General features: G+C 56.6%; 2 protein-coding genes across 3 annotated transcripts; both read left to right on the forward strand.

Annotated features, from left to right (window-relative positions):
* Positions 1–748: 748 nt before the first annotated feature.
* Positions 749–12,646, forward strand: Furin (furin, paired basic amino acid cleaving enzyme). 2 transcript variants are annotated; one of them, XM_059272377.1, is made up of 16 exons: positions 749–864; positions 4,657–4,992; positions 5,348–5,446; positions 5,548–5,643; positions 6,076–6,204; positions 6,313–6,389; positions 7,090–7,178; positions 7,654–7,826; positions 9,538–9,750; positions 10,168–10,268; positions 10,375–10,478; positions 10,567–10,684; positions 10,791–10,970; positions 11,309–11,433; positions 11,543–11,653; positions 11,850–12,646. In XM_059272377.1, the coding sequence occupies exons 2-16, from the start codon at positions 4,816–4,818 to the stop codon at positions 12,446–12,448; spliced, it is 2,391 nt and encodes a 796-aa protein (XP_059128360.1). In that variant the 5' UTR covers positions 749–864; positions 4,657–4,815; the 3' UTR covers positions 12,449–12,646. The 2 variants fall into 2 exon arrangements, with proteins under 2 accessions (XP_059128360.1, XP_059128367.1); XM_059272384.1 differs by lacking the exon at positions 749–864 and having other exon boundaries at positions 4,243–4,992.
* Positions 12,647–15,301: 2,655 nt separating this feature from the next.
* Fes (FES proto-oncogene, tyrosine kinase) lies at positions 15,302–24,951 on the forward strand. Its single transcript, XM_059253300.1, has 19 exons — positions 15,302–15,490; positions 16,016–16,237; positions 16,364–16,537; positions 18,418–18,514; positions 18,734–18,917; positions 19,365–19,502; positions 19,582–19,701; positions 19,846–19,968; positions 20,060–20,246; positions 20,370–20,453; positions 21,062–21,271; positions 21,573–21,695; positions 22,022–22,075; positions 22,588–22,706; positions 23,155–23,249; positions 23,337–23,460; positions 23,946–24,103; positions 24,212–24,334; positions 24,606–24,951. Exons 2-19 carry the CDS (start codon positions 16,025–16,027, stop codon positions 24,746–24,748), a joined length of 2,469 nt encoding a protein of 822 aa, XP_059109283.1. The 5' UTR covers positions 15,302–15,490; positions 16,016–16,024; the 3' UTR covers positions 24,749–24,951.
* Positions 24,952–26,480: the final 1,529 nt, after the last annotated feature.

The raw sequence follows: 26,480 nt of genomic DNA on the forward strand, positions 1-26,480 counted from the left end.
AAAGGAGGTGGGCTATTTCTGTTTATCCACCTGTCTCTCCAGAAGCAAATAAAACTGTGACTCCTCTAGCACGAGGCGCGAGGGCTGCTCTGCCGCGGTGAGGTCCGACCTGGGAGTGGAGTTGCCCCAGGTCCGCCATCCCAGGGCGCTCCCCGGGACGATCCCCCCAAACTCAGGGCTCTGGAGCCGGGACCGCGGGGAAGGCAGGGCCAGCCTGGGCTCCTCACGCCTCCCGGCCCTTCCCTCGCCCGCCCGCTCCCAGTCTGGGTCTCCGAGACCGCCCGCCCGGGAGTCGGCGAGGCCGAGAGCCGAGCCCGGCGCAGACCGAGGGGCCTGGGGGTGGCGCGCAGGCACCGCGCTCCTACCCGCCCCGCCGGCAGCCGTAGCCAGGGCGCCCTAAGGCCGCGGGGCCCGCCGCGTGGAGCGCTCGGAACGCCCGCCCGCCAGCCACCGGCGGCGGCGGCGAGCGGGCCGGGCCGGCTGCGGCCGCGGAGCGCGGAGGTGGCGCCGCGAGGGGGAGGGGCGCGGCGCGGAGGAGGAGGAGGAGGAGGAGGAGCCGGGGCCGCCGCCGCCGCCGCCGCCGCCGCCGCCGCCGCCGTGACAGCGGCCCGAGTAAACAAGCCGCGCCGCCGCGGCCGGGCCGCTGCCCCCGCCCGCGCCCGAGCCCAGGCCGAGCCTTGCCCTGGTCGCCGGCCGGGCCGAGGCCGCGCCGCCGCGCCTCCCCGCCTGCGCGCCGTGACGCCGCTGCCGGGCGCGGGGACCGCCCGAGCCAGGCCCCCGCCGCCGGGCTCTGCGCTCGGCCGAGGGGGTGCCCGAGCAGCCGCGGCGCTCGGCCGGAAAAGTTTCCCCGCCTGGCTCCCCAGGGTAAGCGGCGAGGGCGCGCGGCCCGGGGCCGGGAAGGCGGCGCGCCGCGGAGCCGGGCCCGGAGCGGGCGGGGGAGCGTGGAACCGGGCGGCGCAGCCCCGGGCCTCGGCGGCCGCCGGGCTCGAGCCACGGGTTCCCGGCCGCCGCGGTGGGAGGACGGGAGCAGAGCAGCCCACCTGAGCGCGGGGCTTGGGCCCGCGCCGGTACTTTTCCGCTGGGGCCAGGGCGAGCCCTCTGACCTCAGGAAACGCCGGCGGGGCCCCTGCTGGGGCGGGCTGGGCAGAGTATTCCGCGGGCGCTGGGTGCTCACGCCCGCCCGCCCGCCGTCCTCCGGGGCCCCGGCGGCTCGGGCCTGTGCCCCCACGGGACGCGCTCCTGGGAGGACGCGGGGTCCTCGGGCGCCCCGCACACCTGTGCGGCCGGAGCAGTCGGGGGCGGGATTCGCGGGCGCGCGCAGGCCGGCTTGGGGAGATCCGGGTGGCCTCCTGCCGAGGCCTGGCCGAGGCCCCTGCTGCCCCCATCGGGTGGCTGGCTGATCGAGGGGCGGCCTGCTTGCCAGACAGGTCTGACGGCAGACACCAGCCGGGTCAGTGCCTCCTTTCCCACCGCCCCTGGTCCTTGCGCCTGGGGGACGCCGACTTTCATCTCTCCGGAGCGCTGGGATTCTCTCTGACTTGGGAAGTACCAAGGCAACGCAGGTGATGTGGCCCAGGGAGGGCCTGTGGCTGCTGGCCAGGTGTGGACACAGCCGAGGAGAGTGGGCAAGCAGATTCGGTGTGTGTTTGTTTCCTGTATCGGGCTTCTATCTAAAATTCACATTTTTAAAAAGAGGATGCGTTGGTTTAAAAAAAAAAAAAAAGTTTGATAAACCGCTGCCTTAGTAGTTTTTAACCACCAAGGAAACTGAGGCCCAGAAAGAGGAAATGACTTGTGTAAGATCCCGCAGGGAACAGTAGTTGAGCCGGGACTAGGAGTGAGAATTTCAGGAGTGTCTGTATGCCTGTAACAGGACCGGCCTTGGGTCCTCTGCTGGAAAGAGAGACCTGGTTGGGTTTCCCAGCAGTCTTCAGTGACTTGCTCTGTGGCTGTCTCAGCCAGGTCTCCAGGTCCCAGGGAACAGCAGCCACACCTGGTGGTAGGTGAAGTTCTGATACCTGGGGTGGTTGTCTCTGTTGGCAGGTTCTAGGGAGGGAGACAGACTTTGCCCAGGAAAACAGCTGGGAACAGCACCATAGCTCAGTCTGTAGCCAGGCCCAGAGCTGAGTGCTGGGCAAGACTGACCCAGAGAGGCTAGAAATACATCCAGCCTCCTGGTTTGAGACAACTGGGACCCAGAGGGTGAGTCAGAGTCTGGGATGGGGGTGGGGAGCAGCCTGTTCATTCATTGTTCTCAGCTATTGGTCGTGTGTGTGTGTGTGTGTGTGTGTGTGTGTGTGTGTGTGTGTGTGTTGGGGGAGTGGGCCTCCCTCTGTGTCAGATGATGAGGCAGGGGCTGTCTGATGTCTGGAATCCATATCCTACTCTTGCCATAGGTGAGGACACTTGGTGGAGGGAGGCAGATCACCTTTCTTGGGGGTAGGGGATCCCGTTGTGCCTGAAGCTGGATTGCTTGCTTTGGAGTGCTGCAAGGTAATTAAATAGTTGGTTAATCACCTTTAACGCCAGGCAGTTGTGGCTCCATCTACAGTTTGCCGGAACCTGGGCTAGACCCAGCCATAATTTGGATTCTGTAGGCAGGTCTTACAACTCTGGGCAGGGAGTCTGCCTGATGTTTAAACTCAAAAGGTTTTAGATGTGGCAGGAGAACAGGCCCTGTTTCCATACGATTTTGCCTCTTAGCCCCTCGACTTCTTAAATGGGGGCTTGGAGTTCCCTCACTCCTTAGCAAGGGAGCGCCCGATCAGTCATATACACAGTGGCTTTATCTCCCAAGGGGACATGGAGCTGTAACTCCCAGGCATGTCTTTAGAGCCCTTTGGACTCTGCCCTTCGGGCATGGACTCTGCACCGTGGATGTCTCTTGCCATCAGCTGTCAGGTTATTTTGGTGTAAACTGAAAATACTCCAGGAATTGTGTGTGGAGTCCCCTCAGCCTGTAGGGTGAGATGCAGGGGCTAGAGAGGCCTGTTGTAGCTCCTGGAGAATCAAGGAGTTTCCAGAGGCAAGCACATCTGTCCAGCTCCCCGGCAGCGTGTGCCGAGGTACCTTCATTTCACCGTCTGGCTGAATGGCCACCTCTGGGGCTGGGACAGGGGCAGACACAGAAGCTTGCCAGAGACGGGGTACCCCAGCAGCCTCTGGAACCTCTCCTAGCTTCCACCTACCTCAGGAGCTTAGCTCGTGGCTAGTCAGAGGCCTCTTATGGGGACAGTTACGTGGCCCCTGGTAGAGAGGTCTTACCAGCTGTTTGCTGAAGGAAGAAAAACAACGCTCAGGACTATTGATTCAGCCTCACCTTGGTGCTCCTGGCTCAGCGGTCAGCATTTGCCCTGGCTGCCCGGCTCAGATTACGCAAGGTGGTGGGTCTGGAACAAGGGAGGGGGCAGCTCTGGGGCCTGCCTGTAAAGATGGCTGTCATCTCAGTCCTGGAGAGGGGTGAAGCCTCAGGAATCCCTTGTGCTCAGAGCGTGGTTTCCCAGCCTCCCTCCCAATCTAAGTCATCCACTCTTCTCCTCACAGGGACTGTGAGTCTTTTCAAACAACGCTCTACAGCTAACTGTTTCTGCTGAACCAGGGTACCCTAATGAGCTGGGTAGACCTTTGATTTTTTTAAGAGCTAACATTATTCTTTTATAAAATATACCTAGGTATTATGAGAACACACAAAGAAAAAAAGTAACAGTTGCTACTCATAATTCTCACCATCTCCATTGTTAACATTTTAGTGTGTGTCCTTCCAGATTGTGTTTTGGTTATGTATAAATATACATGTATAGTTTTAAGAAAACAAAATGGAATCGTGTGTACATGCCATTTTCTAATGTATCTTTCTTTCTTTGGTTATTGTTTGTTTTTTGTTTTGAATGACTCAAGCCCTGCTTGTATTCTTAATGGAGAAAAGCTTGTGAAAGGAGGTGGTGGGTCCATGTGCCTGTTGGGCTGACCCCTCTAGGGGTAGGGGCTGGATTCTTCCAGAGACAGTGTGGGGGTTTGTAGAGTGTGCGTGCGTGCGTGCGTGCGTGCGTGCGTGCGTGTGTGTGTGTGTGTGTGTGTGTGTGTGTGTGTGTCTGGTAGGCTTAGGGGGTGTTGTATCCCTTGGAACTGGAGTTATAAGCAACTGTGAACCGTCCAATGCAGGTGCTGGAACCAGAATGCTGCTCCTCCACAGGAGCTGTGTGTGAGTGCTCTTAACCACTGAGCCATCCTCTCTCCAGCCCTGACCACTGTTTCTGGTTTTTGGGTTTTTTGTTGTTGTTTGGTTTGGTTTGGTTTTTGTTTGGTTTGTGACAGGGTCCCTTCCCAAGCCTGCAGCTTGTGAATTTGGGTAGTTTGGCCAGCCAGCAAGCCCCAGGGGTTCTTGTGTCTCTGCCCTGCCCCCAGTGCTGGAGTTCGAGGTGCAGGCTGCCAAGTCTACCTTTTTATGTGGGTCCTGGGACTCCAAACTCCGGTCCTCCTGCTTGGGCAGTAGAACAGTCCTACTGAGCCATCTTCCCAGGCTTCAGGTGTTTGTTTTGTCCACCTCCCCTGAAACTCCTCTTAGGCCCTGACTAAGCCTTGAAGACAGGAACGACAGTGTTAGTGTATGATGAGAACAGACGGACTCTTCCTCCTTTCTTCCTCTTGCTCCCTCAGAGCCGGCCCTCATCCTGCGCCCCCAGCCCTGCCCATCTCGGCCCCATGCCCCCGCCAGTCAGCTTCGGCCCCCCGGCAGTGAGCAGGCACGTGGCAGCCAAGGCCCTGTGACCAGGCCAGGGAGACGGGAGCTCCGGGGTCCCAGTCATCTGCCCCCCCATGGAGCTGAGGCCCTGGTTGCTATGGGTGGTAGCAGCAGCAGGAGCCTTGGTCCTGCTAGCAGCTGATGCTCGTGGCCAAAAGGTCTTCACCAACACTTGGGCTGTGCACATCTCTGGAGGCCAGGCTGTGGCTGACAGCGTGGCCCGGAAGCATGGGTTCCACAACCTGGGCCTGGTAGGTTGCTGACCTGGCCTGTTGGTGTAACTTCAGGACATTGCCCCCTGGTGGGGAGGGGGAGGGCGGGGGTGTTGACACTATAAAGCAGTTTGTCTTCCAGGGCATCTGGGCAAGAGGCAGGTTCTGGGTGCCTGGGCTGGGGTCTGCGGCCTTGTCCTGTTAGTGGGCCTTCATCTCAGTAAGGGTGCCCCTCTCTACCCCTGCATGCTCTCGTGGGTCTTAAGCAAAGAACAGATGCCCCCCCCCCCCAGCACTGTGTGAGCCTCCCCAGCAGCCTGGTCCGCCCCCTTCTCCGCCTCCCCCAGGGCCTGGCAGATGGAAGGCCCATCTCGGTCTCACCGCTTTATTGCAGATCTTCGGTGACTATTACCACTTCCGGCACAGAGCAGTGACAAAGCGGTCCCTGTCGCCTCACCGCCTGCGGCACAGCCGGCTACAGAGGGAGCCCCAAGTAAGTATGGCCCTGGCCCTTCTGGCTGCCATCCCTTCTGTTTTAAGCCCCCCAACACTGCGCACCCCCATACACACCCCTACCATCTGTGTCATTCCTAGGTAAAGTGGCTGGAGCAGCAGGTAGTGAAGCGAAGGACCAAGAGGGACGTGTATCAGGAGCCCACAGACCCCAAGTTCCCCCAGCAGTGGTACCTGGTATGCACCTCCGGGGCTCTGGTCCTCTCCCCATCACTGCGAGGTGCTGATGAGCCTCACTCTGAGGCTTCTGGTTCTTCCTCTCTCTTTTCTGCCGTTAACCAGTGATTCCCAACCTTTCTGATGCTACAACCCTTTAATACAGTTCCTCATGGTGTGGTGACCCCCCCAACCATAAAATGGTTTTCATTGCTACATCATAACTGTAATTTTGCTACTGTAATGAATCGTAATGTAAATATTTTTGGAGATAGAGGGTTGCTGGGGGGTCATGACCCACAGGTTGAGAACCACTGCTCTAGCCCATCCTGCCTTCCCAGAATCTACATTCCCAGTGGAAACCAGTAGTGGCATTTTGAGAGCTGGGATGGATGGAGATGGAGGTTTCGGGGTGGAGTGGGTTCTCCGTTGATGGGCTGCTTGTCTCTGCAGTCTGGTGTCACTCAGCGAGACCTCAATGTGAAGGAGGCTTGGGCCCAGGGCTTCACAGGTCACGGCATCGTGGTCTCCATCCTGGACGACGGAATCGAGAAGAACCATCCTGACTTGGCAGGCAATTATGTGAGGAATGGAGGCGGGTGCTGGTGATGCCTGGGGAGGGGCCTCTAGGGACTGTTGTGTTATCTCGCTGTGTTTAGGCCGCTCCTGATGACAGCTGTGTTCTTACAGGATCCTGGAGCCAGTTTCGATGTCAATGACCAGGACCCTGACCCACAGCCTCGGTATACGCAGATGAATGACAACAGGTGAGGGATGTTAAGCTCCTGGCCGCTGAGCCTCTTCCTCTTGTCCATTAAGGACACAAGGGTGAGTCTGATGTCACGTGTCCCACCTAAAAACTGAAGTCTTCTGGGCGTGGTGGCGGCATACTCCTTTAATGTAACCAGCACTTGGGAGAGAGATATTAGCACATCGCCATGAATTTGAGGCCTGGTCTACATAGTGAGTTCCAGGCCAGCCAGGAGAACTTATCTCAAACAACAAGACAGGCGGTGGTGGCGCACGCCTTTAATCCCAGCACTGGGGAGGCAGAGGCAGGAGGAGCTCAGTGAATTCCAGGCCAGCCTGGGATACAGAGCGAGTTCCAGGACAGCCAAGGCTACACAGACAAACCTTGTCTCTAAAAAAAAACAAACAAAAAATCCACAACTGAGTCTTGTTTATAATCCTGGTTCCCCAAGGGAGTTTTGGTTTTGGTCTTTTGAGACAGTTTCCAGATGTAGCCCTGGGTGTCATGGAACTTGTGCTGTAGACCAGGCTGGCCTCAGACTCACCTGGATCCCAGGGACGTTTTGATTAGAGCAAAGAGAACTGCAGGCCCCACAGGGAAGCGTGTGCACACAGGGGGGATGGAGTGGCCCGAGGTCCTTTCTGACCTCCCAGTCCTCGAGCTGTGTCTGCCGTACCCTGTCCACCCCACTCATGCTGCGCTCTTGACCCTGGCAGGCACGGCACTCGGTGTGCCGGGGAGGTGGCAGCAGTGGCCAACAATGGCGTCTGTGGTGTGGGCGTGGCCTACAACGCCCGGATTGGAGGTGGGTATGAGCCTTGGCCCTGGGTCGACACTGAAGGTGGGGGGACCTCTCTTGGGAGTTTTCTCTGCCCACCCGCCACCTTCCACCATGTTTCTTTTGGCAGCATGCTAGTCTATGGAAGGTCCTAAGCAAATGGAAAAGCTGGAATCCCAGTGCTGGTGGCATGGGAGAGTGGGGTGGGAGCCTTTTAACCCAAGTCTCCCCTTATCATAGCACAGCCTGGTCCCTTGCTCCTCCGAGGCCCAAGGCTCTTTGTAGTGAGGACTGTGTAGGCTTGGGGCGAAGGTCATAACCTCTTTCCTTTTCTTTGTGTCTTGTTTGTGAAGTGATAGACAGTGGATGGGGCTTTGGGTTTCCCAGCACTGGCCTCTCCTCTTTCTTGCTCCTCCCTGGGGTTCAGGCTGGGCCTGTGCCTAGGGTGCCCCTGGCAGCTGGACCCACGCAGCACCCCTTTTCCCACCCACTCTGCGGCCAGGGGTGCGCATGTTGGACGGCGAGGTGACTGACGCAGTAGAGGCTCGCTCGCTGGGCTTGAACCCCAACCACATCCACATCTACAGCGCCAGCTGGGGCCCGGAGGACGATGGCAAGACCGTGGATGGGCCAGCCCGTCTCGCTGAGGAGGCCTTCTTTCGGGGAGTTAGCCAGGTGAAGTGGGGGTCTGGTGCGAGCCCTGGAAATCAGGCTGCTGAGTTCTGTCTTCTCCATTTGCTCTCTTCCTTATTTTTCTATTTTAGGTAGTCTGTTTTTGTTTTTGATTTTTTCTTTTCTTTCTCCCGTCCTTCCTTCTTTTCTTTTTTGGTTTTCCAAGACAGAGTTTTACTGTGTAACAGCCTTGGCTGTCCTGGATCTCGCTCTGTAGACCAGGTTGGCCTTGAACTCACAGAGATCCACCTGCCTCTGCAGTACTGGGATTGAAGGCGTGTGCTCCTTGGCCCTTGTTTTTGAGAAAAGGTCTTCCTATGTGGTTTAAACTGGCCCAGAATGTGCCATGTAACCGTGTAACCCAAGCTAGCCTCGAACTCCTGAGTCTATTGCTTCAGATTCTTGCCTGTTGGGATTTCAGGTGTGCACCACCATGCCTGGCTCTTGTGTTTAATTTGAATAGTGACAGAGGCGGTCAAATGACCCGAGACGGAGGCTGGCGAGCTGTTCCAGTGGTTGGGAACACTGGCTGCTCTGCAGATGGCCCACGTGGTGCTTCACAACTGTCTGTGACTCCAGTTCAGGGATCTGATGCCCTCTTCTGGCCTCTGAGGGCACCAGACACACATGTAGTACATGTACATACATACAGGTAAAACACTCATACAAATAAAGATAAAATGTTAAATAATAAAAATAAATGTTATGGGCTGGAGAGATGGCTCCGCATGTTGTCAAGAGCACTGGCTGCTCTTCCAGAGGACCAGGGTTCAATTCCCAGCACCCACATGGCGGCTCACAACTGTCTGTAACTCCAATTCCAGGAGATCTGGCAGCCTGGCACAGATATTTATGCAGACAAAACACCAATGCACATTAAAAAAAAATTTTTAAACTAAATGTTATTAAAACATTAAGGAGTTGGAGACTGACAATGTACCTTTGAATAAGATCCTGTTGTGTTTTTTTTTAAATTTTATTTATTTTTATGTTATGTGTGTAAATGTTTTAATGGTTTACATATATGTGCACCACATGCATGCCTGTTGGATTCCCTGGACCTGGGATTATGGATGGTTGTGAGCCACCACATGAGTGCTGAGACTCAAACCCAGGTCTTCTGCAAGAGCAGCAAGTGCCGTAACTGTTGAGCTGTTTCTCTAGCCTTGATTCCTTTTTTTCTTTTAATCGGGGCAAAGATTTTCAGTGTTCTATTGAGCCTAGGCATTATATGTGTTCGGCTGGGCCTCTGCCATGGGTTTGATCTCAGCACCACCACAGCTAATGAGCGACAGGGGTCTAAGAGAGATGACTTGACAAGGAAAGCATCTGCACACAGCTTGATGGCCTGAGTTCAAGCCCCAGTACCCATATAAAATGTGGAAGGAGAGAACCCACATATAGTAATTTTTTTAGTTTAAGAGATAGATAAACAAAACAACAAGAACCATCCATTACCCCATCCTGTGGGGATCGCCACTCAAAGCATTTTGGTGGTAAACCTAGTCTGATTTGATCTTGCTCACAGACCTAAGTATGCACACATACTGATCTACAGGGATCTTTCGGGGATCTAAGAAGTGAGCTCAGAGTCTCCAGAGATGGAGGCTCCCACCTTCCCAGGCTGCTATAGCATCTTCCTTCTGTACCTCCATACCCCGTCCCCCCGAACTCGTGCCCCATCGTGCGTAACCCCAGCCCACTTTGTTCACAGGGTCGCGGAGGGCTGGGCTCCATCTTTGTCTGGGCCTCGGGGAACGGGGGCCGGGAACACGACAGCTGTAACTGTGACGGCTACACCAACAGCATCTACACACTGTCCATCAGCAGCGCCACACAGTTCGGCAATGTGCCCTGGTACAGTGAGGCCTGCTCCTCCACGCTGGCCACTACCTACAGCAGTGGCAACCAGAACGAGAAGCAGATTGTGAGTCTTACCCGGGGCTGAGGGCTGGGAAGGGAGGCTTCTTGCTCTCTGCTCAGGCCCCGTTGGACCTCATCTGCTCTCGTCCCTGCGTGGCCGGAGAAGAGCAGCTTAGGCTTTATGGAATGTGTACTGTGAGCTGGGGAGTCCTCCTAGATTCTTGAGGGCTGCAGAACCATCTCTGAAGCCCTGAGAAGTACCGAGTCTCCCTGAAAACATCCCTTGTACTCCAACCTCTAATTGAACCACCTTATTCCTTGAGAAACTTGGCCCTAGAGGGGGCTCTGCATGTTAGCTAGGTAGAAGCTGCGACCCGAGTGTCTTGACTAATTCACCAGGCCATGTGGGGTCCCCAGGGCCTAGAGACAGAAGGACAGGCACCCCACATCCATCGCAGTCTCAACACATTGTCCCTGGCAGGTGACAACTGACTTGAGGCAGAAGTGCACAGAGTCTCACACTGGCACCTCAGCTTCTGCCCCGTTGGCAGCTGGCATCATTGCTCTCACCCTGGAGGCCAAGTAAGTGGGCGAGCAGCCGCCTGTGCCCAGCTGCGCTCCCTGTAAAGAAGTTCTTTTCTCCAGCCATGTTCCAAGAAGCCTGATCCCAGCCTTTCCTCCTTTTCAGTAAGAACCTCACCTGGCGAGACATGCAGCACCTGGTGGTTCAGACCTCAAAGCCAGCCCACCTCAATGCTAATGACTGGGCCACCAATGGTGTGGGCCGGAAAGGTAGGGCATGCTGACCCAGAGGTTTAGGCTCTGAGGTAGGATGGAGGCTCTCCTCCTCCTCCCTGTTGACCCTTCCCTGCCTCCACAGTGAGCCATTCGTACGGCTACGGGCTGTTGGATGCAGGTGCCATGGTGGCCCTGGCCCAGAACTGGACAACAGTGGCCCCCCAGCGGAAGTGCATCATTGACATCCTAGTGGAGCCCAAGTAAAGACTGGCCCCTGAAGGGGAGGGAGCAAATGGGGCCTGAGAGCTTCTGGGGCGCCCGCTGGTCACTGCTGGCCTGCTGACTCCCACGGTGCTTCCTGCACAGGGACATTGGCAAACGGCTAGAGGTGCGCAAGTCGGTGACGGCGTGCCTAGGCGAGCCCAACCACATCACCCGGCTGGAACATGCTCAGGCTCGGCTCACCTTGTCTTACAATCGCCGTGGGGACCTGGCCATCCACCTTATCAGCCCCTTGGGCACCCGTTCCACCTTACTGGCTCCCAGGTGCTCCTCATGTTCCCTTTGCACTCCTGTTTCCTAGTTCATTCTGTCATTTTATCTCCAAGACTAGCTAACATCAGTAATGCTTGGGGAGGGACAGCCAGGCCCTTTGGGACGACCTCATCACAGGAATCCTTGCCTTAGACCTATGTATCATGCCAGCTGTGTGTGTCCCCTTGTGAAATAGTCCCCTGGTTAAGAACATCTGGGAAACAGCCTTCCTGAAGAGCATTTCCAGTTTATGAGGTTGCCACATGGGGAGAATGGCATATGTCCCATATGTCATGGGCCAGGTGTCTCCTCTAGACCTCAGATGGCTACATGGAACTCTCTTCCTCCAGACCCCATGACTACTCTGCTGATGGGTTTAATGACTGGGCTTTCATGACCACTCATTCCTGGGATGAGGACCCCTCTGGCGAATGGGTCCTAGAGATTGAAAATACCAGCGAAACCAACAACTATGGTATTGGAGGCCCTTGGAGAGTGGAGGAGGGGAGGAGGAGCTGGTGGGCTCGAGGATGTTGACAGGGTGCTCACACCCTTACCCTTGTCTCTTATCAACTCTGGAATAGGGACGCTGACCAAGTTCACTCTCGTACTGTATGGCACAGCCTCTGAGGGGCTCCCCACGCCTCCCGAAAGCAGCGGCTGCAAAACCCTCACGTCCAGCCAGGCCTGCGTGGGTCAGTAGTGGATGTGGTTGAGGCTGGGAAAGTCGGGGCAATGGGATTGGGACGCTGGAGTCGGGACAGTGACCTTCAGGCAGCCAAAGGCAAAAGGCTTCTGGGGAGGTCTCTAGAGCCACCATGGACCTTGGTCAGTGGCTTAGAGGCCACAGTCCACCTGACTAATGCTCACCCTCCTCTCTTGTGCCGGCAGTGTGCGAGGAAGGCTTCTCACTGCACCAGAAAAGCTGTGTCCAGCACTGCCCACCAGGCTTCACACCCCAAGACCTTGATACACACTACAGCACCGAGAATGATGTGGAGATCATCCGTGCCAGCGTCTGCACCCCCTGTCACGCCTCTTGTGCCACATGCCAGGGCCCAGCTCCCACAGACTGCCTCAGCTGCCCCAGCCATGCCTCCCTGGACCCTGTGGAGCAAACGTGCTCCAGGCAAAGCCAGAGCAGCCGAGAATCTCGACCTCAGCAGCAGCCGCCGCCTCCCGCACTGCACCCGGAGGTGGAGGTGGAGCCCCGACTGCAGACCGGGCTGCTGCCCTCTCATCTGCCTGAGGTGGTGGCCGGCCTCAGCTGCGTTTTCATTGTGCTGGTCTTCGGCACCGTCTTCCTGGTCTTGCAGCTGCGCTCCGGCTTCAGCTTCCGGGGAGTGAAGGTGTACACCATGGACCGTGGCCTCGTTTCCTACAAGGGGCTGCCCCCCGAAGCCTGGCAGGAGGAGTGCCCGTCTGACTCAGAAGAGGATGAGGGCCGGGGCGAGAGGACCGCCTTTATCAAAGACCAGAGCGCCCTTTGATGAGCCCACTGCCCGCCTGATCAAATTGATCCCTTCCTCGGGCACTTTTTAATTCACCAAAGTATTTTTTTATCTTGGGACTGGGTTTGGACCCTAGTTGGGAGGCAAGAGGGGCAGACACTGCTTTCTACCCGTCCTGGGCCTGCCTGTTTGCTGGAGGTGGGGCCGCCGGAACCTCACCCCTCCACCCCTCCACCCCTCCACCCCTCCACCCCTCCACCCCTCCACCCCTCCACCCCTCCACGTGGAGAAAGGAGTAAAATCTTTAGGGCAGCTTCCAAGGCCCAGCTGGAGTTCCTGCGGAGTGAAGAGGGGCAGCCTTTCTCTGGGCCCTTGACCAGGCTGCAGCCCTGCCCCTTTCCTGCCCCTCAGAAAGCAATAATGGTCCCCATCCAAGCAACAGGGAGGCTGGCCAGGAGGTACCTGAAGAAGGCGGCCACCTCTCCAAGGGCTTTTGCACCCCTGCCCCTCTCTGGCTCCTGGATGAGCCTGCAGAAGCTGCAGTTGTAGGAGGGACCAAAGCAAAGCAGGCCCTGTCCAGCGTGCCCGTCTGTCCGTCCGTCCGTCCTTACGTGCTCTCAGCCTGCCTCTGCACTCCAGGCCTTCACTTCGGCTGGGAGCCAGGCTGGCTAGACTGGCGCGGGCCAAGCTAAAGCTCTGGGGGCCTTAAGCTGGTGTCCTGACCATCCTCTCTATGGCACCCTCCCCCGCCCCCTGCCAGGGCCCTGTTTTCTGAGCCCGGGGCTGCCTGGGCTGTTGGCACTCAGTACCGGCGCCCCTGGGTGGGTGGTGGGAAGGGACGGTGGCCCAGCCGGCTCCTCCCGCCTCCCACCCGATGCTGCTTTCCCCTGTGGGGATCTCAGGAGCTGTTTGAGGATATATTTTCACTTTGTGATTATTTCACTTTAGATGCTGATTTTTTTTTTTTTTTTGTATTTTTAATGGGGGTAGCAGCTGGACCATTCCCCTCCTCACACCCATGCCCACCCTGCCCTTTCCATGGCTGCCCAGCCTGAGGTATGGGGGCTGCAGCCCATTGCTGAGGAGTAGGGAATAACAGCCCCATGTCCTGAAGAGGCAGGCTGGCCAGGTGGGCTCTAGGGAAGGGTCGTGGTAGGAGGGGTAGACTGACATCTGTGTTTCAAATGGGGTCGTGCCAAGGGCTTATGGGTCGCCGGCTCTCCGGTGCCAGGGGTGGGCAGGTGGCAGCACCAAGCCCTTTCTAACACTGTGCCCTGGTGGAGAAAGCATCGCCTAGGATGCCCCCCAAGCCCCTCTTCTGATGTGCCTTTTGCGCCCCTCCCAGTAGGACAATCAGTCCCCTCCACCTGGGACCCCCTTTTTCTTTTCCCTAGCCCTTCCTGGTACCCAGCCGACCTGCCCAGGGGGGCCCCTTCTTCTCCTGCCCACCCCTCGTGGCCATCCCGGCTGGTTTTGTAAGATACTGGGTTGGTGCACAGTGATTTTTTTCCTTGTAATTTAAACAGGCCTGGTATTGTTGGTTCTATTTAATGGACACAAGATAATGTTAGAGGTTTAAAGTGATTAAACGTGCAGACTATGCAAACCAAGCTTGGTCTCTGGTGTAGTACTGTTGCCCTTCCCAGGACCCTTCACTGTGGTCAGCGGGGGGAGGGGGGTAAAGGGGGGCAGTTTGGCTCAGTGGTGTCTTGACTGCAGACGGGCCTAAGTCAGAAGGCTTAAATGTCTCCAAGGGGGCTGGGGGCCTCCTGTGCTAAGCAGGTGTACCAGCTTCCTGGGTAAGAAGTCAGCAGCTAGAGATGAGCCTAGAGGGTAGGGCAAGTGAAGTGACCAGGCCACCAGCTACAGAGCTGAGGTCTACGGGGAGCCTGAATGAACCAAGACGATTTGTGTGCTTGGGGTGTGTGTGTGTGTGTGTTGGGGGCGGGTGTCGTCTTGACACAAGCTAGTATCTGGGAAGAGAAGCTTCAGCTGAGAAATTGCCTCCATCAGATTGGCCTCTGGGCAAGTCTGTGGAGCATTTTCTTAATAATGACTGTGGAAAGGCCCAGGGACCCCTGGCCAAGAGTTCTGGGGTATACATAAAAGCAAGCTGAACAAGCCAGCAGGCAGTGCTCTCCCATGGTTACTGGGTAAGCCCTGGCTTCCCTTAATAGTGGACTCTAGTCCATAAGTCAGATAAACCCGCTGCTTCTTCCCAAGTTGCTTTTAATGAGGGTGTTTGTCACAGAAATAGAGCTGGGTGTGGTGGCACTCACCTTTAATCACAGCTTGGGAGGTAGAGTCAGCCTGGTCTACAGAGAGAGACTTAAAAGGGGGGAGGGGCGGAGACAGAAAGAAAGAGCACACTAGAACTACACAGTTGGCGGCCCCTGGGTCCCCCTTGGGAACATGCACATTTCTCACCGGTCCTACCCTGTGCTGGCCCGGGCTTCCATTATGACTGAAAGCCCTACGGGATAAAATGGTGCTGCTAGAACCCGAGCGTGAGAAGCAGGCCCTCTGCTTAGGGTATTCATTTGGAAATTTTATATTCAAATAGAGGCTGGCGCCTGAGCTGCGCTTAGGGAATCCAGACAAGGAACCGGACTAGGCTTCCTTCCTCTCCTGTATCCCCCGACACCTTAGCATTCTGGCCGGACTCATACTTGTCCCCAGACTCTGCACACCCTGGGTGCCACTGGGCCCAGCTCCTTGCCCGGGGCCTCACCGCCAGTGCACTCCCACATTTTGGGTTCCTTCCCGGTGTTCACGGAACGTCATCGCAGGGCCCTTGGGAGTGCCTGGTGCACAGGCAGGACCATTCTTTGCCGGCCTCCTCCTCCCTTCCGTTTCCGTGGCTGAGAGCTGCCTCTGTAGGCTGTAGCCCAGGGCATGCAGAGTGGGGAGCAGGGGGGCCTGTGAGCTCCAGCCCGCCCCTTCCCTGTAGTGGACCCGCCCCGGGGCCTGGGGCGACTGAAACCACGGAGGAGGAAGCGGTAATCAGGAACTGGGCTGCCTGGGTTCTGGGCCTGAGTTGGTCCCACTGCCGCCTGCCCCGGGAGCAGCTGCCCACGAAAGGTAACTCCACCTTCAAGGTCCAGGAGGTTACGTGGGGCATGGGCAGGGGGTGGCAGTGGGTGGGCACCGGAAAGGGGCCAGGCAGATGTTCTGGGAGCCTGAAACCTGTTGGGGTGGGGCTAGGAGCTTGGGAAGGGCAGGAGAGCCCAGTGACAGGATTCCTTCAGTGGCTCCCTGACCCTGCAGTGCGGCAGACTTAGCGTTGTTGAGGACCCTGGTGCAGGATCCGGAAACATCCGGGAATAGTGTGGGTGACGGACCCTAGTACGGATCTCCAGTCTGGTTCCTGGAAAAGGGACCACTGGCTGGCTCCGGGACCTGGCCTGGCTCACAGGAAGTGGCAAGGGCCGGCCGTCCGCAGCGCAGGCTGCTGTCTGTACCTACTGGGTTTTCTGCTGGGCAGGACCCCACCCATGGCCTGCCCGTAGCCCTCTTTGACCTTCCTAGCCCTTGGCCTCTTTTTCCTGCCCCTCCGTCTCCAGCTGCTGCTTGGTCTCCACTAAATGACCCGGTCTCTGTCCCCAGGACACCATCATGGGCTTCTCTTCGGAGCTGTGCAGCCCCCAGGGCCACGGGGCAGTGCAGCAGATGCAGGAAGCTGAGCTTCGATTACTAGAGGGCATGAGGAAGTGGATGGCGCAGAGGGTCAAGAGTGACCGGGAGTATGCGGGACTGCTGCACCACATGTCTCTGCAGGACAGCGGAGGCCAGAGCTGGAGCAGCGGCCCCGACAGCCATGTCAGCCAGGTGAGCTTCCACTCACTCCCCGTCTTCTCCCCAAACCCTCAGAGGTGGGGTTGGAGACGCGGCGAGTCCAGGCTTGCGGGCCGTTGTCACGTTCTTCCTGCTTCCCCATCCCACAATGTGCCACAGTCCTGGGCAGAGATAACAAGCCAGACGGAGAACCTGAGCCGGGTGTTGCGGCAACACGCCGAAGATCTGAACTCGGGGCCCTTGAGCAAGCTGAGTGTGCTGATCCGGGAGCGGCAGCACCTGAGGAAAACCTACAACGAGCAGTGGCAGCAGCTGCACCAGGAGCTCACCAAGGTGGGTGTGCCCATGAGGAGGACTCTGTCGCCACAAGGACTTGCACAAGAATGCCTACAGAAGCAGAAGTCACTGACCACAGGCCTGGCTCCAGGATGGCCGGCCTGGCCCTGCCGAAGCTTCCTCTTTTTCTCCCCCAGCTTAGGCTAACCTGCTGCAGGGCCTGTCCATGCACTGTCTGTGCCTGAGCAGAGTGCTGAAGTCCAGAAGGGGTGAGGCTAGCCCTTGCCTCCGAGGAGCTCAAATCAGTGCAGCTCAGGGGTGAGGGACTTAAGGTGGCCAAGTCTGCCTTTGGCTTAGAGTAGCTCCTCTCAGGGCCCCGGAGGAGGCAGAGTCCTGCCTAGGTCTGAACTCCAGCAGTTCTTCAGCTATGGGCTGGGGGCTATGTGCTTTGTCTCCCATTCACTGCTCAGCCTCCCGGCACCACACCCCTTTCATCGGCCCAGAGCTAGGTCTTACCATGGACCCACAGCGCCCCCTTGTGGCCCACCTTCCTTTCTAACTCCCTTCCAGTTCAAGGGTCTGCTCATTTGCCCTCCCATCACTTAGGCCTCTATGTTTCAATGACAGAATGGAGTAATTTCTGCAGAGACTCTATGGCCTACATGCCCGAAATATTTACTAGCTGGCCCTTTAAGACTGGCCAAGCCTAGGAATTTAATCAGTTGCAGATGGAGAAATTGAGGTTCCTAGAAGCAAAATGAAGCTTGCACACTATGCCCCAGCGCCCAAGCAAGAGAACTGGGATGAGAACTCCAGTCTGTGGCCGCCACCTAGTGTTCCTATTACCGAGAACATGCTGTGCAGGACGCCACGCAAAATACAAATGTTGGAAGTTGCAGAGTCACACAAGCCAGGTGCAGTGGCCTGTAACCCTTGCACTCAGGCAACAGAGGCAAGAAAGTTGCGGGTTATCCTGGGCCATAGAGCAGGACCCTGTCTAAGAAACAAAAAACCAAACTAAGCCTGCGTGAGATGGCTCAGCATGTGAAGGCACTTGCTGCCAAGACTGTCAGCCCGAGTTTGGTGCCTGGAATCCACAGGGTTAAGGAGAGAACCAGCCCTTACAAGTTACCCCCTGACTTCTACATGTGCGTTATAGCGTATGTACACCTTCACACACACATACACACACCTAGGCATAGTTTCTCAAGAGCTGGAGAGATAGCTCAGTGGTGAGGAGTGCTTACTGCTCGCTCAGAGGATCAGAGTTCGGATCCCAGCACCTCCATCAACCAAAGCTCACAAACACCTATCACTTTAAGAGCCCCTTCTGGCTTTGGTGGGCGGGCCTTCCTGCACACATACACACATAAATAACATGAAACAAATCTTTGCGATAATAATAATTCGATATGAAGTTGAGTGTCGTGGCTCACCTCTGTAATCCCAGCACTCCAGAGATAGGACTGCCACAAGTTTGAGGCCAGCCTGGGCTACAGAGTGAGTTCTGGGTAAACCTGGACTAGAGTGAGACCCTACCTCAAAAACAAAACAAAACAAAAAGCCCCCTAAAAAACCACAATCAGGAAAAGGAAAAGAATTTCAACAGGATAACAACACAATAGGAAGCCAAGCCTGGGGCGCTTCTGATTGTGGAGTCAAGTGAATACACATACCTGAGACCAACTCTACCTGCCACCAGGCAGTTGGAGCCTGTCCCAAATTCCTCCCTGGTCCCTTCAGCAGCATGTCTATAACTCAGCTCCTCTGACCCTGGCCTAAAGGGCCAGCTTCCCCAGAAGTCTCCAGACCCCTCCAGAAGGATGAGTTTGGCCAGCCTGACAGCCTGGATAGCAGAACCCTTCCAAGGCTTTACCTCAGCTAGGACTCCCAAGACTCGAGGATCTGCCTCCCACACTGACCTCCTTTTCTTCCAGACCCACAGCCAGGACATTGAAAAGCTAAAGAGCCAGTACCGGACCCTGGTTCGCGATAGTGCCCAGGCCAGGCGCAAGTACCAGGAAGCCAGCAAAGGTTTGGGAGCCTTCCTTCCAGACAGGGAGAAAACCCAGCTCAGTAGACCGGTCTGCTGGTGCCCAGGGGGTGGGGCTGCTGCTTGGGCCTCTGGAATACCAACCCCCTGAGTGTGTGTGTGTGTGTGTGTGTGTGTGTGTGTGTGTGTGTGTGTGCGTGTGTGTGCGTGCACGTGCACATGCTCATGATGTGTCCCCCCAACACACACACCTCTTACAGACAAGGATCGGGACAAGGCCAAAGACAAGTATGTGCGCAGCCTGTGGAAGCTCTTTGCCCACCACAACCGCTACGTCCTGGGTGTGAGGGCGGCACAGCTGCACCATCAGCACTACCACCAATTCATGCTGCCCGGTCTGCTGCAGTCACTGCAGGACTTGCATGAGGAGATGGCGGGCATCCTGTAAGCCCGCAGCCCCATTCCATCCTAACCAACAGTAAAACATAAGACTGGAACTGGCGGGGGGTGGGGTACTAGGCCTGGAGATACAGACTTGGGGTCAGCAGCACATCAACGCCTTATGTATTTATTGGGGACCTAGTGTCTGAGTACTTCCTGGGTGCCAGGCACTGCCCACAGAATCTCAGTGGATCGGTGTTTCCACGGCCTGTGTGCCTATAATCTTACCAGAGAGCAGAAAGCCAAGGAGGCCTTAAATGATTTGCCTAAGGTCATTTCACTTGCAAATGAGCAGAGGTGTGTGTGGTGGAGGGGGTGGGGGTGGCGGGGTTGGGGGGGAGGTGTCGTCCAACCTAGCATTGCTGCTGAACCTGTACCCTAGGCTGAGTTGCCCTCCTTGCCCAGCCTGAGGCCCTCTGACTCGATGGTTCTATGGGGTGGGGGATGTAGGAAGGACATCCTGCAGGAATACCTGGAGATTAGCAGTCTGGTGCAGGACGATGTGGCATCCATTCACCGGGAGCTGGCTGCAGCCGCTGCCCGTATCCAGCCGGAGTTTGAGTACCTAGGCTTCCTTCGACAGTACGGGTAAGCCAGCCCTTATCCCCGAACCTCCTGGGCACCAGGACTTCTGACCTAGTCGCTGAAGGGCCTTGTCCACCCACAGGTCCACCCCTGATGTCCCACCATGTGTCACTTTCGATGAGTCACTTCTTGAAGAGGGTGAACAGCTGGAACCTGGAGAGCTGCAGCTGAATGAGCTGACGTTGGAGAGCGTGCAGCACACGTGTGTGGTAGTTTGGCAGACGACGTGTGTGGATGTGGGCAGGGAACCCTTAGCTAGGTGGCCAGGCTAGGTTGGCTTTGTTGGGGTGCATGTGGCAGCGGCGGGAGGGGGGCACAGCTTTCACTCTCCTGTCCTTGGGTGCAGGCTGACCTCCGTGACGGATGAACTGGCTGCGGCCACCAGAGAGGTGCTGAGCCGGCAGGAGACGGTCAGCCAGCTGCAGAGCCAGCTGAGAAACGAGGAGCAGAACACCCACCCCCGGGAGCGGTGAGCAGGCCCCACCTGCAGCAGCCTCCTGGCTCCCCTCCACCGGGCGGGCAAAACTTCAGACTGAGTTGCTCTCTGCTCTCTGCTGCAGGGTGCAGCTTCTGGGCAAGAGGCAGGTGCTGCAAGAGGCAATACAGGGGTTACAGGTAGCGCTGTGCAGCCAAGACAAGCTCCAGGCCCAGCAGGAGCTGCTGCAGAAGAAGATGGAGCAGCTAGGCACCGGCGATCCCCCGGCTGTACCGCTCCTCCAGGACGACCGCCATTCCACCTCCTCCGCGGTGAGATGCCCTGCCGCCACCCTGCCCTCCCTTGCCAGCCTACCCCGCAGGGGCTGTGCGCCTCATTTTTACCCTCCCCCTCCCTAAGCCTGGCCACCCGCTGACGTCTGTCCCTGGCCTCAGGAGCAGGAGCGAGAGGGGGGAAGGACACCCACACTGGAGATCCTTAAAAGCCACTTCTCTGGAATCTTCCGCCCCAAGTTCTCTGTGAGTAGTACGAAGGCTGAGCCTCTGCCTCTGCCCATCTAGTTAGGCCAGGAGTCTCAGGCATGCTCCGCAGACTTCCACGCCCTAAATGGAAGGACCTGCCCACAAACTGCTTTCATGGGGCAGAGGGTGGGGGTGGGGGGGGGAGGGGAGCATCCTTTTCTTCCTTGGGGTTCCAGGCTGCAGATACCTCCGAGCCCTGCCAGTCCCCGTGTCCTCCCCTCAGCACCCTTGTCAGCTGCAGGGCCCTGCAGCGTTGGCTACTCCATTGCTCTGTCTGCTCTGGGAGTGACCCGGAGGCCTACAGTGCGGAGGAGAGAAGTAACTAACTTGGTTGGGGTCCGCTAGCCTGGGCGTTCCCATCCCAGTTGTGCTCAGAGTGAGCTTGAACCAGGCCTCTCTGGTGTCACACGGATAGCAGCTGTAAGGAGGACAGCGTATGAGACAGAGAGACCCTCCACTAGCCCAGTGTTCTCCCCCTATGAGCCAGCCCAGGGACCCCTGCACGCTCCTTCTAGATCCCTCCGCTTCACCCCTATGAGCCAGCCCAGGGACTTCTGCATTCTCCCCTATGAGCCAGCCCAGGGACCCCTGCATGCTCCTTCTAGATCCCTCCGCCACTGCAGCTCGTCCCCGAGGTACAGAAGCCCCTCTATGAGCAGCTGTGGTACCACGGGGCCGTCCCACGGGCAGAGGTGGCCGAGCTGCTAACACATTCCGGGGACTTCCTGGTTCGGGAGAGCCAGGGCAAGCAGGAGTATGTGCTCTCGGTGTTGTGGGACGGCCAGCCCCGGCACTTCATCATCCAATCCTCAGACGTGAGTGGGGCCGGGGGAACCCTGAGCCTTCTGGACCCTACCCCCCTCCTCCCCCTCTCCAGGGAAAGGACCTAGACAACTTTGAGAGAGTAGGGAGTAATGTTGCGTCTTAGGTGCCTCTTCTCTAACTCAGTCGGAGGGAGCCACAGAGAAGGAAGATAGTGGGGTGCCATGTACCCCACTCCACTGCCTCTGCTGTGTGTCCTAGGGAGTCCCTGTCCTCCCCCAGGGCTCAGGCCTCCTTACCAAAGGAAGCTGCTGACCTCATATCTCCCCCACACGCCCCACCCCTGCCTCATAGAACCTGTACCGGCTGGAAGGAGATGGCTTTCCCAGCATCCCTTTGCTCATCGACCATCTGCTGTCCTCCCAGCAGCCCCTTACAAAGAGGAGCGGTGCTGTCCTGTACAGGGCGGTGCCCAAGGTGAGCCTGTGGCCAGACTGTCCCATGTGGGGTTTGGACCTCACAGGTCAGCCCCAGCTCCCACCCAGTCTACATTCAGAGCGAGCGTGAAGTGAGCATCACCCCGCAAGGTGGTCAGTGGTCAGCCTCAGTTCGGGATGTCTTCCTACCCGCGGGCCATATATATAAGCCTGATCCCCAGATTATCTGAGTGTGTCCTGATAGGACCAACCCTACCGGCCAATGTGATGCACTGATGCTCCAAGACAGACGTAGCATCAGCAGGAAGGCTATTCAGGCCTTCACGGGGCGCATCCTGTTGGCCAACTCCCAGCTTCTCTTCTCAGGACAAGTGGGTGCTGAAGCATGAGGACCTGGTGTTGGGCGAGCAGATTGGAAGGGTAGGTAGCCCCGCCACCCTGGGGTTCTCCAGCCATCTGGGATCTACCTGTTACCTCCTCATCAGCTTCTTCCAGACCCCTCACCAAATCCCCCCCTTGGGTTTCACCTCCAGAGTCCTAGAGGGTCTCCTTGACTCAGTGGGTCTCCAGCCTGGACCCTGGTTCCTTCCTCAGAAAACAGTGAACAACTAGGCCCCCAGAAGCCAGCACCCCACCCCCAGCACTCTGCCCACTCAAGGGCTTCTCACCAAGCACCTCTGTTAATGTAAAATACCCGTCACTTCCCAATCAGAATGCTTTTCCAACCCAAAGAAAAGTGATTTCTGGATTTCCCATGTCACTTTTCAGAGAAGGTGGTACAGGTCACTTTTGTGTCCCTGCTAGGGGGAGAATTTCTAGAGAGCTAGGGTGACAAGTCGGCATGAACAGTGGGGACAAGATGGGTTGTCCCCTTGAGGTGAGAAAGGTCAGCAGTACCAGGAAGTTGTGCTATGAGCCCAGGATGGTTTCAGGGGAACTTCGGAGAAGTGTTTAGTGGGCGCCTTCGAGCAGACAACACCCCGGTGGCTGTGAAGTCTTGTCGAGAGACGCTCCCACCTGACCTCAAGGCCAAGTTTCTTCAAGAAGCGAGGTGGGTGATAAAATAAACGTAACTAGGGGCTGGAGAGATGGCTCAGAGGTTAAGGGCACTGGCTGCTCTTCCAGAGACCCTGAGTTCAGTTCCACAGGGTGGCTCAAAACCATCTATAATTTGATCTGGTGCCCTCTTCTGGCATATAGGCAGAACACTGTATACATAATAAATAAATCTTTAAAAAAAAATAAGCATGACTAAAGTTTCCTTGTACGAGAGGGTTTCTCTGTGCACGGCCTGGCATTTAATCCTCCAAGTTCTCTCAGACCCGAGTAGCACTCATAATGCAAAGAGGTACTGACCAGGAGCCCCCCTGCAGCCACATGCCCAGGGCTGCTGGCATTCAAGGCCATGCTTTTCTTGAGGTGAGGGTGGGGGAGTTAGGGGCAGGTGCAGAAGGCTGTGAGCACAGATCCCACACAGCCTAAGCAGCAGAGTTCCACAGGATCCTGAAACAGTACAGCCACCCCAACATTGTGCGTCTCATCGGGGTCTGCACCCAGAAACAGCCCATCTACATTGTCATGGAGCTGGTGCAAGGTGAGTGGAGGTCTGGTCTCCAGGGTGAGAGCTTGGCTTGCCCGGTGTGGTGTCTCCCACCAGACTCAAGGCTACCCTCACCTCCAGGGGGCGACTTTCTCACCTTCCTGCGGACAGAGGGAGCCCGCTTGCGGGTGAAGACTCTGCTGCAGATGGTCGGGGACGCAGCTGCCGGCATGGAGTACTTGGAAAGCAAGTGCTGCATCCACCGGTAAGTGGACTGCAGACCATGGCATGATGGCCACCAGGCATCAGCTCCCAGGCTGAATTGGTCTCTAGTGCCTTGTGTTTGAGAGTTACGCTGTGTCTGTGTGTATGTGGGTGCATAGGCTACATGTGTGCCCATGGGTGGGGAGGCCAGAGATCAGTGTTAGGTGTCTTCATTTTTACCACTTTAGTTTTGGAGACAGAGTGTCGCACTGCATCTGGAACTCATGGATTTGGTGAATCTGGCCAGCCAGCGAGCTTCAGGGATCCACTTCTTTCTAACACCCCAGTGGGGATAACAGACAGGCATTGCCAACTTTTTCTGTGAGAGCTGGGGATCTGAACTCAGGCCCTATGTTCGCACAGCGGGCGCTTTACTGAGCCACCTCCTAAGCCCCGAGGAACAGCTGTCGTTCACTGTCTAGAGTGTTTGACCCAGCTGGGCAAACATTGGCTGAAGGAGACCAACGTCTTCCCTGCTTCCCCCAGAGATCTGGCTGCTCGCAACTGCCTGGTGACAGAGAAGAACGTCCTGAAGATCAGTGACTTTGGGATGTCCCGAGAAGAAGCTGACGGAATCTATGCAGCCTCGGGGGGCCTCAGACAAGTCCCTGTTAAGTGGACTGCCCCTGAGGCCCTTAACTATGGTACCCGATTCTCACCCATCCCGGACTGCAAGGCTGAAGGCTGGGCGTGGGTGGACTCTGGGTCCCTGGCTGTGGACCGTCTCCCCATGCTGCCTTGCCTCCTTGCAGGCCGCTATTCCTCAGAGAGTGATGTGTGGAGCTTCGGCATTTTGCTGTGGGAGACCTTCAGCCTGGGGGCCTCACCCTATCCCAACCTCACCAATCAACAGACACGGGAGTTTGTGGAAAAGGGTAAGGCCACAGATACATGGTAGTGCCTCAGGGCCAAGCTCCTGGCTGAGATGCTCCAGCCAAATGCTTCCTCCTCAAACCCCCTGCTGGGGCAGAGTAAGAGCAGACTGTAGCTGCCACAGGTGGCAGGCCTGTTTATGCGGGGTGGGTTAGAGATTAGAACCTAGGCCTCCGTCTTGGGGTTCTTAGACAAGACTGGTTCCCTAAGGGCAGTGACTCTGAAGCAGTCTGGTCCCTTCTTATACTGGCTGCATTGCACCTGTCCTCGTAGGGGGTCGTCTGCCTTGCCCAGAGCTGTGCCCTGATGCAGTCTTCAGGCTTATGGAGCAGTGCTGGGCCTATGAGCCTGGGCAGAGGCCCAGCTTCAGCACCATCTTCCAGGAGCTACAGAGCATCCGCAAGCGGCATCGGTGAGGCCCGGAGGGCCCCTGGCTGAAGCCAGTGGCCTGTCCAGGCAAGAGTATACCTCCTCAGCAGCTCCCAGTCATTGCTGGACAGCTCCAAGACCTGGGTTCCAACCACCCCCAACAGGGCTGCTGGCAGGGTGCAGCCCCAGGGAGGCTCTCTGTCCTTCTTCCTGCCCAATTTCCTCTCTTAGGCAGAAAAATAAAGCCAGTTGTGCCCATCGGGTGATCTTGGCATGTGTGCTCCTCTGGAGGCCAGGAGCCAGTTCTGGAGAAGATCGGTCCTTATGGTGTCAGTGGAAAGAGGAAGGACAGAGAGTCCACATGGCGTAGAACTGACACGATTGGAAGCTCAGGATGATATACAAGCTTTGGCCAGATGGTGGCGCTGTTCCCTAGAAAAGGATCACAGCTTTCTCAAGGCTTCCCAGACGCTAAAGACCGTTGCTTTCTGGGATCCTATGGAGATAAAAAGTGGGCTGATGTAAAGCGGCAACAGAGGTGTGAAAGTCACAGGATTATAAATATTAGAGAGTAGCTGTCGCTGTGGAAGTGAGCAAGTCACAGAGTTCAGGAGGAGATGGGAAAACCGTTAAAGATGAGGAAACAGGTTAAGTAAGACGTCCCCATAAAGAAGAAATACTTTTCTAAGACAAGGGCTTGGCTCTCAGAAGGAGGGCCTGAGCAAGGCCGAGGCCCCCCAAGTCCCACTGAAATCCCTAGTCACCTGAAACAGTCCTCAGAAACGGGGGAGGTCTGGAAGATAGGCAGCGTGGGTCTAAAAATAAGAAACAACACACACTGGGAGTGGGTTATAAGACAGAGTGAGGAGGGCCGTGAAATACCCATAACCCCCACTCCCACCCCCACCCCACCAGACACAGACACCACACCGCACACCGCACACCACACACATTCTTGGTCAGGCATGGTGGTCATGTCTGTGTCATCGGTTTTCGAAGAGATCAAAGAAAGCCTCTGCGGAGGCTGGAGATGCAGGTCAGTTGACGGAGTGGTTGTGTAGGATGCACGAGGCCCTGGGTTCCATCATCTGTATCACATGCAAATGCCTTGTACTTGGGAGGTAGAGGTGAGTGAGTTCTCTGTGAGTTGAAGCCCGGCCTCTGCTACATAGAGAGTGTGGGGCCAGCCTGGGTACCATGAGACTCTGTCTCAAAACAAAACAAAACAAAACCAAAAATAATAATAGTGGGTTGGAGTTCCAGGAGTCCAGAGAGCCACTGCTGAGGGATGGGCATAGGCAAGTAGATCTCTCTGTGAGTTTGAGACCAGCCTGATCTACAGAGAGTAGAGTTCCAGGAGAGCCAGCTCTACATAGAGAGAACCTGTCTAGAAAAAGAAAAGTACTGACTCACTTTTTTTTTTTTTTGAGACAGGATCTCACTATGTAGCAAAACTCAATATGTAGACCAGGCTGGCTTTAAATTTACAGAGATGCACCTGCCTGTGCTTCCTGAGTTTAGGATTAAAGGTGTACCCCACCACACTTGGCTCTGAGATCCACTCTTACCAAGAGTGAGAAAGAAGATGGAGTGAGAGAGACCTGAACAGACATGTTACTGTTTCCAGTGGATCTGCAGAAGCCTGGCTCATGTGCCAGGCAGAGGAGGGTGTGTACTGAGTGAGAGGGAAGGGGACACCCTCAGTTGCTGAACAGCCGACCCCCATTCTCCAAGCCACTGTTGGCTGCAGCCATAACATGACTGTGAAAGAAAACAGAG

Source organism: Peromyscus eremicus, chromosome 1 (assembly GCF_949786415.1).
Source record: "Peromyscus eremicus chromosome 1, PerEre_H2_v1, whole genome shotgun sequence".
Lineage (NCBI taxonomy): Eukaryota > Metazoa > Chordata > Mammalia > Rodentia > Cricetidae > Peromyscus > Peromyscus eremicus.